The following is a 10,000-nucleotide window of genomic DNA, read 5'->3' as shown; positions in this document are numbered from 1 at the left end:
GAAAATGGGCAAGGCCTATAAAATGGCATTCCAATACGGAGAGAAAACAAAAGGAAGGAACTGAGACTGAATCCAATACCTCTTGCATCCGAGTTTGGATTTCGGGCTGGCGCAGAGAGAGAGAGAGAGAGAGAGAGAGAGAGAGAGAGAGAGAGAGAGAGAGAGAGAGAGAGAGACAAAGAAAAAAGAGAAAAAAAAAAAAAAAAAAAAAAAAAAAAAAAACCGGGGGGGGGGGGGGGGGGGAGGCAGAAGAGGAGCAGACTTATCTATCACCACTGCAAACGTAAGCAAAGGTTCTTCTTCCTAACTGTTTTTTAACCCTCTGCCAGGCAAAGGAGCACCGGTGCGGTTTCTCCTTGCCGCGGGCGATGCAGCGCTCTGGGTCTCCCGAGCTGTGCTTCCGGTGCGCTTCCCTTGATCTAGGGCAAGGTCAGCGTTCTCGGCACCTCTCGTGGGCGTGCCTCGTGATCGTTGTCTACTCAAGACGCTAGCGTGGCTGTTATTCATATCAAAGACCCTTCGCGGTCATTGTCCACAGTGTAGTTGTCCACGTCAAAGACCCTTCATGGTCGTGTTTCGTGGTCGTTCTCTACTCAAGACAATAAGGCCATTAACTGCATCCAAGGCCAGGCGCTATTCACATTTCTTGGTCGTCATTAAAACATGAAACGTGTCTGCCTTTGAGTGAAGACAATGGCTCTAATTTGTACATCTACTCTAGAGCCTCCACTATACAAGGTCATAAAATACGTACCTGAATAGTGCCTGGCTCTGGAAGAAATTAATGGTCCGAACGTAAAGAAAGCTACAGTATTGTCTAGAGTAGACACGGACACTGTACTGTACAATAACGTGTAAATGGTGCCATAAATGGCTAATATTTGGAAATGATAAACAATCTGGATGAAACTAATCAATCTGTTTGACACATTACACGTGGTCACACATTAAAGCAAAATGCAGAAAAAATAACGAATGGTATGATCGTGAAACTGGAGAAACGTAGAAATCTTCTTCACATGACACATAGCCTGCATGTTTATAATTATAACTGTCTGCCTTTTGTATAGTGCATTTCCATCTCAGACATATCAAAGGACTTCACCTAAATGAAAAAAAAATCAAAGTGTGTTCATATTTGCAGACAAACACTCGTGAGCAGGGCAGCTAACAACCACAACATTTATTCACGTATTTATTCACGTGTGATTTCCCAGTCTGCGTCAGGACTGTTATTCCACGCCTATTATACACCGTCATACACCACAGCATCATATCTGCGTGTTTCTTCTTTCAGCGCTTTTTACATTCATCTTACAGTGCACACTGGCATTTGTGGTACCACACAGAGAGAATAAGTTTAGTATGAATAGAAATCTATCTAAAATGGTTACAAATGCATAAACATAACACACATAACTGGATATACGTGCGCCTATGAATGTAGAGTAATTAACTAAGATCCTTACCCTCAAAAAGGTCAACTTTAAGTACAGAACCTAAAATTGAGAGAGAAAAAAAACATTATGTAATACATTACCGTTACACTCAGTATCCTATCTCTTGCTCTAACTACAGCGAGCGGATGACAAAAGCGACAAAGTGCTCTACAAAAGGTACAATGCAAAAATTGTTAGAACAAGGGTTAAAAAGAGATGATGCAAAGTACCTACTAAAATGACACAAAAATGCAACTCTTTGTGCAATAAAACGTCCCCCTTTAAGAGAAGTAAGGGCCGTTTTTAACCAATATGCAGTGTGAGGTCTAGAATCATGAAATCGAACCACAGCCAAACAGCATACGAGGTGCTCACATCATGCAGGCAAGGGTGCGCTCCTATCTACTCCCCACCTTCCACTCTGCTATCGTAATCCTTATCGCATTTCTGGGCCTCCTCTAATGCAGGGCCGATTATGTATGTTACTCTAACCCTCTATTCCCCATGGTTAACTGCTAAAGCGTGCCTACACTTAATGAGAGTCATTAAGAGTTTGGCTACATTAAAAAGAGTGACGTAAAGCAACTCCTAACAAAAAATCGGAGACATCTGCCCACTGAATTATTAAGATAATTTGTTATATCTATTTATTCTATCACACAAACAAACAAACACACACACACACACACACACACACACACACACACACACACACACACACACACACACACACACACACACACACACACACACACACACACACACTCACACACTCTCTCTCTCTCTCTCTCTCTCTCTCTCTCTCTCTCTCTCTCTCTCTCTCTCTCTCTGTCTCTCTCTCTCTCAAAATCTACCTAGGCTCAAAGGCTTACTCAAGAGTCTGGAGTAATAATAATCTATCCTGTTAATGACCCGTCTCAATCCCGCCTGGCATATATACAAGGACACAGCTGCACACCGAGGTCCTCTCATGAGCCTCATTTCTATTGAGTTCGATGTCCCTGAGAGAGAGAGAGAGAGACCCTTCCTAGACAACTGAGCAAGGTGAGCCTACTTCATCAGGTCTTGGGCACCTCTGTAGGAAGCTGAGAGCGCCGAGGAGTGGCAGCCGAGAGCGGAATCACAATACAAACCTTTCTCGACCGGTTCCTCCGACAGAGAGGTAAATACTTGAGGTTAAGGTAGCAGAGAAAGCAAGAAAGCCTGTGTAAGCAACTTGATTTGTCTCACCCTTGACACCTAAAAGGTGAATGTAGGCGAGAGGCAAAGGGTAATCTGCAATGGCGATGGAAGCAACAGTGACAGCCACCTCGTTACTTATGAGGGAGGGCTGAAAATGCAAGCAAAAAGACGAATTGCTGGGCTCTTCAATAACACTTCAAGCAAACGAACACGGGCATCGCGACAGTAAGCGCTGAGCACGGGAGCCAACAGCAGCAGATGCAGCTTCTTCGGCTTCCCGGCACGTCACACATCGAAGGCAGAGTAGGGGAGGTCATCAGGCAAGGACGAGTGGTGCCGTAGAGGGGACGAGATGTGCCATAGAGGGGACCCGAGGAGGATGTTAGGAGGGTAGACATCAACATCATTACGAGGGATTGCAGGGGCATGAGGGTTGCGCAGAGGAATACATCACAACGACCTAGACACAAAAGCGGGGTTCTAGGAATGCAGACTCAACATCCCGTCAACAAAGGCACACGGACTACGAGGTCAGGCCGTGCCAAACTGACAGTACAGATAAAAGGTTGGGCCATGGTTTACCTGGCTTGTGGGGGGCGGGGGAGTTCATGGCGACTGAGGTTACAGCCGTGATGGAGGCGCGGGAGGAGAGATAGAGGAGGGGCGGCCAGGGGCAGCCCTACCCCTGGGGACACCGAGCGAAGGGGTTGAACTCTACGCTGGAAAACCAACACCTCCAGTCAGTCAACGAGTTGACCCTAGGAGTTATGGGGTCACGTACAAACACATATACAAACATGTACAAACGTACATTGGGAATACAACAAAAACACAATGGCAGGAAGGCTCTTTGCTTCCCTTGCTGTAATAAACTTAGACTAAAACAATATCTCATCTCTATGAAAAACAAGGTATACCGATTCCAAGATTCCTTAATCGTAAAAGGTATAAAATCAGTAGAACATCAATAAAGTAGGTAATTCTTGACATTAACACTTCATACATGGAAACTCAACTTCAGATAAAATTCAACAATTGAGTACAATCAACGGCCAGCAGAAAAAAAAAATAACACCAAGAAGAAGCAGGTGGAAGAGTAAGCGAAGACTTGTGTCGAGTTAGCGTCAGATTTGGTCGCCAGCTGACAGTCGCCAGCTACTAGACGTGGCGTGCGTGAACCTATAAGCAGCTTGCCCCGGGAACCATAAACTCTTATTGACAGAACTCATGATTAAAAAAAAAAAATGGATGAGAATGAAATGCAAGGCGTTAAGAGTCAGCCTCTACAAACGCATCAAGGTTACAATTACGCCTTTCGTCTGTCAGTAGTGTAAACCTCAAATCCTCGGAGAGACAGATGGTCATGCACACCACGCCTCTTCTTTTTCTGGGCAAGCACCTCCGAATACGAGCTGACAGCTGGCTGACTTACGCGACATTGCCTAAGGTCAAATGTCAGACACAACGACGTCTCATTGGGGCTATACATAGCCATATTCGCTACCTTAGCCACCATGCTTACTTATATACACATGCTAAAGAAAGACAGGAACTACAAGGAACCGGACAGCCAACAATACCATCCATGGACATTGCGTGACGACATTCAAAACAACAGAAGTGGCGATAAATAAAAAAAACACATAAGAATCAAGCGTCATTCTGAACAAGACATCATTTCGATCCCACACAAACCCGAAAACAAGAAAAAATTCCCTTTAGAAGTACCTAAAGCCGCATGTGTATTGCATGCGATAATAATAAATAACCAACCATAGAAATAAAAAAACGATCAACTTTAAAACAAAATCCTGGCATTCCTGCCCTTCGCTTCGCCACACGATCGCTCTCGTTGACACCACAAAAAGACCACAGAATGTAAACAAAAGGCTCGTTTTTTGTGCCCAGGGTGCCAGTTACCAGTATCCCCGTTGAAGGAAACGGCTCGAGTTAATAGCTACGTTTGTATCTGAAGACGCTGTCATTTCGAAATGAAACGACATTTATTCGGACTAAGTTAATTTAGATTCCTTTAACAGTAAGCGTGTTTCGACGGTGTTGACTTTGGTGAGAATGCTGTGGTCTCCCTTAGTTATTGTAAGGTCTCGTGACGCGCCGAAAGGTTCAAATATTGGATTAACCTGGATAAGTCTGAAGCCGCTTCTGGATGTGAACTTTTTCTAAACAAGAATACTGACGAGGTCACTACAGGCCTCCGAATAGATAGAATACAAGGCTATGGCTAAGCTGAATCCACTGAGTTGTAAGGACTAGGAGGACTGTAATATAGATATAGGTAAAGTTTCTAGTCTAGACCGGACGGAATATGTTTTCAACCACGACAAAGGTCCTTGGTATAACACACCGGAGAGGGGTATAAATGGTGCCACTCCGACCGAAAGTGACCCTAAAACCCCTGGCACATCCGTCCGGTCTTACCTCGGTGTCATCAGAGGCCTTACGACGGACGCCTTGGTGTATTTAAAACTAAATGAATGGGAAGGTAAAATAACGCGCGGCATCCAAAGTATGTTGGTCACCCCGAGCTGGCATTTAAGCGCCATGCCCCTGGCAACGTATACACAGTTAAGTTATCGACTGACAACTTTTACATAACCTACACAATTAAAGAAAATCGCCATATTTTTTAACGCCGCATAATAGGAGTGATTTTAAAGGTTGAATGGTTGCGTGTATGGGAGTGGGGAGGGGGGAGGGGGAGGCTGGCAACTAGGCACCACACCCGATTCTCCTCCTCCCTCCTGCCTTGATTGCTGCGCTGAGGGCACAATGATCTGAAAAGGATCCCGCGAGTCATATGCAATCGATGAAGGAGTCACAGCAACATGGGCTCATCATTCAACGACGGCTGAAAAATGCTTTTAAAAATTGATTTTGACATCGAGCCAAAATGTAATCCCATGTTCGAAAAAATAGAAAAAAATAGCAATAAAAATAATTCTCCTCACCGGTGTCTGAAAGCAGCGACTGCAAGCGCTCTTCTCTGATTGGTTAACAAAGGCGTGACGTGATAGTGTGGCGTTCCCTGGGCGTGGCTCCAGCCGCTCTAGGGAGGATGCCATTATCGTTAAAGGTGCTGTCAGATAACTCCTATCTCCTATCAGTCTAAAAAAACGAGGAACCAAAGCGGTCGATCGATTAGAAGGCTTTAAGATGATTATAACCGCAGGGAAAACGAATCTAGGATTAATTCCCGAGTTTTGACAAGCGGAAAATAAGAAGTTAATGCATATGCGCCGGGGTATCACGGGTTCATTACGGGACTGCATTGGGTGATTCTGGCCAAAATTGTACAATAACTACGCAAAAAATAATAATGCTGACAGAATTCTCAATAACTAAACAAATCACAAAATGAAACAAATGCATCGACTTGCTTCTCACACACCGACAGAACATACGAAAAAATAGTTCGAAAAAAAAAAGCGACACGAATATCATATCGCCAGAGAAAAATCACAAGTATAAAAAGCACACCTGATGCAGAAGTCGTAAAACAAATTATCACGAACAACAAGCACAAAAACACAAAGCATGGATAATGAGCAGCCAGCCAAGACAAATCCAAGCAAAAGAAAAGAGACCAGAGAAAAAGAACACACACACGGCGCAATATAAAACAAACAAACAAACAAACTAACCTGTGCGTGGGGTGTTGACGACACTGGCGTCGCTACACTCACCCCCAGAGGTCGCCCCGTCCACGCTGATCACTGCAACAACACAAAGACACGACGTATTAATGCCTTGAGATTTTTCGAAACGTTTTCAGTAAAATTGGTTAAGTATCATATGAGGTAGGAGAGAGAGAGGGCAGACAAAGTGAAAGAGAGAGTGAGAGAGACAGAGAGAGAGAGAGAGAGAGAGAGAGAGAGAGAGAGAGAGAGAGAGAGAGAGAGAGAGAGAGAGAGAGAGAGAGAGAGAGAGAGAGAGAGAGAGAAAGTGAAGAACTTGAAGAGAGAAAGAGACGGAGGCAAGAGTGAGAGAGAGGGATGAAGAGCGAGTATAATAGAAAGAGAATGCAAGATGGAAGGGGGATGGGGGGTGTATTAGCCAATAAAGACTAAATACTGCATTAAAATGTGGATTGAGTAGTTGACTCCTAAACATAAAAATGCTACTTTCTCGTTGGAAGCACTTGACAGATTCTCAAGTCTTCTTTTCTTTAGCCTCATTGTCATCTGTACCTTTTTCTTCTTTTTTTCTCTCTCTCTCCTTTCTCCCCTTCCCACAATCCCTCAGCTCCCCCCATTCCCATTCTCACTTTCTCCCCCCACTCTCACGCCCTCACTCTCCCTCCGTCCTGTTCAAAACGTCACATTTTGCAGCTCATAAAATAATGATAAAGATGGCATCCACCTCCCGATGACATGACAGCACAATCAAACTGTCACGCTGACGAGATAACAAAAGGGCAGATGCCTTGCCCCACAATGCGTTCAGACACAATAAACTATGTTGCGGGACGTGTTCATAGTCGAGGATGGGCGTCGAAGGAAAAGGAGGAGGAGGAGGAGGATGGGGGGGAGAGGAGGAGGAGGAGGAGGATGGGGGGAGAGGAGGAGGAGGAGGAGGAGGAGGAGGAGGATGGGGGGAGAGGAGGAGGAGGAGGAGGAGGAGGAGGAATATTGGGGGGAGTGGAAAGAGGAGGAGGAGGGGGAGGAGGGGGAGGAGGGGGAGGAGTGGGGGAGGAGTGGAAGGAGGAGCAGGAGCAGCAGGGGGTGGATGAAAAGGGGGGAAAGAGGAGGAGGAGAAAGAAGAGCAGGAGTGAGGGGGATAGGTAAGAGGACACACACACACACACACACACACACACACACACACACACACACACACACACACTGACACACACACATATTATATACACACACAAACTCATTCACTCACGCACACGCTTACTCTCTCCACGGTGACATCCGGCTGGCGGCCGTGTGTAGGAGGATCGCCAACCCCACGGGGCTAGTTGGCACTGGTTGGCACTGCGGCTCGTTGGGGGCTCTCCCTAGCCGTCACTTCCATCTTGATTTATTTATACAGTTGCGACTTGATATCACATCCCCTACGCCTGCTCCGTCCGCCCACCCACCGCCCACTCTTACTCCACTTGCCTTCCCTCACGCTGTCGCTCGAACATCATTTCTCGTCGACAAGGAGATGAGTCTTTTGACTCTCTCTTGCTCTTTATCTATCTCTTTCTTACTATCTTTCTTTTTTAGGCCTCTGTATCTGCCTCTCTCTCTCTCTCTCTCTCTCTCTCTCTCTCTCTCTCATATCTCAGGTAGATATGAAATTAAGAAAAAGGAGAATGTAGAAAGGAAAGAGGAGGAAGGGTGGCGAGAGAAGTTGAATGTGAGAGAAGGGGGCAGAGGGAAGAAAGGAGGAAAAAATGGATGGATGGATGGGTGGATGAATGGAGAGGGGGAGGAAGAGAGGGAGAGCGGGGGAGACGGAGAAGAGAGGGAGAGCAGGGGAGACGAAGAGAGAGCGAGAGAGAGAGAGAGAGAGAGAGAGAGAGGGAGGAGGGAGAGGAGAGAGGAGAGAGGAGAGAGAGGAGAGAGAGAGAAAATAAATATCATTTATTATGCAAAATTTTTCCCTCCCTCCGCTCGCGGTTTCCAGGCCCGCGACTCCCCTTTGCGTCCCACCGAATACTCGACCCGTAAAAAACAGTCTAAAAATCTTCCCCGATTCCAACCGCGGGCGCAGCGAGCGGTCGGCGGCAGAGAGCCTGGCCCAGGTGAAATGTTAGGGGACAAAACTATTGCGTCTCTGCTCTCGCCGTGCTTTACATTACTTTCTGCTAGGGGCTTCTCCTTATCCCTATAAGCGGGAGGAGGGGGGGGGCTGGTGAATATAAGCTTTCCGGGTCTTTCTGGAATCTTAAGGAAAGGAGTCCCGTTACCCCCGGCCACACAATAGGGCGAGGCAGTTTAGAGGTTGAAATGCGATGTCGCACAGGCAAGCAACTGAATCTTCTATCAACAAGCACATGCACAGCGCCTCAGTGTCTGGCCGGATCTTCTTAAATGAAGTTGTTATGACCCGCCTGGTGTTCAGTTAGCCTTCGCTGTCGCCTTTCCTCTGCTGATTTAGAACAAGGAACAAACAAAACCCAAATCGCACCTGACTTGACGACCTGCCCCGTCCTTCACCTAATCCGCGGGGCCCTTCGCATTCCTGACTATCAGGCCGATTATCAGCTAATTAGACACCGAACTATCCTCCTACCTGAACATCTCGACAGGTACACCGCCAACGTACCAACACCTGCGGCTGTTTGACCAGGAGACCTTGTTTGTTCTTCTCGGAAACCGCGAACACCTAGTCGATGCGATGAGGCCACAACCTTAATTCTCGCCCATCCTTGTCCTGACACTTCGACATACATAACATAACAGCTGTAATGGTGAAAATGATCGATCGTTTCAAACGAAAACATTAATCGAACATGGAGAAACAATGACAAGAACAAGAACATAAATGAAAACCAACAATCTCTGCAACGACAATACAAAGCATGAAATACAATGGATAAAATCGCAACGCTGGAAACGCTGAGTCATGATTACAGTTATTTTCACCCGCTTTCTCCTTATCATCTTTTGGAGTTTCCTCTCTTCAGTTCCTCCTTCTCCCAATAAACAGGGCCCAGGTCTTCAAACCCCCTCCATCTCTATACCTCGTCTCCCCGACTATGCCTCATTATACAGGAATCCCTCCCCCTCCCCTCGCCCCTATTTCCTAGAGATAAAAACAAAGCCCCTTAAGCCAGCGGGCTTCGGCTGCTCTTTAAGAAAATCAGGTTGTGTTTAATGCAATCAGTGTTGTGCTGATGACAAACCTCACCAACACAGCTACGTAGCCTGACTGATTTACAGCCCCCCCCCCCCCGCCGACAAACATGTAACGCAGGGCCTTGTTAACCTATGTTAAAGAGGCTATTTCCCCCCGATTTCTTCGACCATAAAAATGCCATTAAGAAGGCTTTTAAACGTATTAAATTCCCTTTCCAATAGCCAAGCATGGATGGCCCGAGGATGTGAACACCATGGCGACGTATGACCTACAAATACAGCATGCAACTCGCCTCATCCCCTCTCAACACAATAAAAAAAAAATAATTGATTCCATAAAAGTGACAAAAATATACGGATAAACCACAAGCCTTAAAAAAAAACACCTGGACGCGAAATACAGCGGTGTCGTCATAATCCTCTTGATAACGGCCACGACACAATACAACAGTTCCTCGGCGTGGTTGTGATTCTTCTCCTGGTGAGGTCAACGGCTGCGCGGCTGGATGCCAATTATTCCGCCTGTTTATGGCACTCTTCGGGACGTAAGGTTGAAAATTGATG

At 46.1% G+C, this 10,000-nt stretch overlaps 1 protein-coding gene across 13 annotated transcripts in view; it reads right to left on the bottom strand.

Annotated features, from left to right (window-relative positions):
- Orp8 (Oxysterol-binding protein-related protein 8) overlaps positions 1-10,000 on the bottom strand; it is a 192,127-nt gene that overhangs the window by 144,321 nt on the left and 37,806 nt on the right. For 8 of the 13 annotated variants that reach the window (XM_086551058.1, XM_086551057.1, XM_086551072.1 and 5 more), the window contains exon 2: positions 6,284-6,355. In XM_086551058.1, the coding sequence (XP_086407184.1) occupies positions 6,284-6,355 (72 nt within the window). Of the gene's footprint in view, positions 1-3,203; positions 3,341-6,283; positions 6,356-10,000 lie in introns of all 13 variants that reach the window. The other 5 variants (XM_086551066.1, XM_086551065.1, XM_086551074.1 and 2 more) reach the window with 1 other exon arrangement.

This window comes from Penaeus japonicus, unplaced genomic scaffold (genome assembly GCF_977035675.1).
Source record: "Penaeus japonicus unplaced genomic scaffold, GWHDUDI00000001_assembly GWHDUDI00000024, whole genome shotgun sequence".
NCBI classification, from domain to species: Eukaryota; Metazoa; Arthropoda; class Malacostraca; order Decapoda; family Penaeidae; genus Penaeus; species Penaeus japonicus.
Note: the sequence above shows the minus strand (reverse complement) of the source record. Positions and strands in the feature narration are given on the sequence as shown.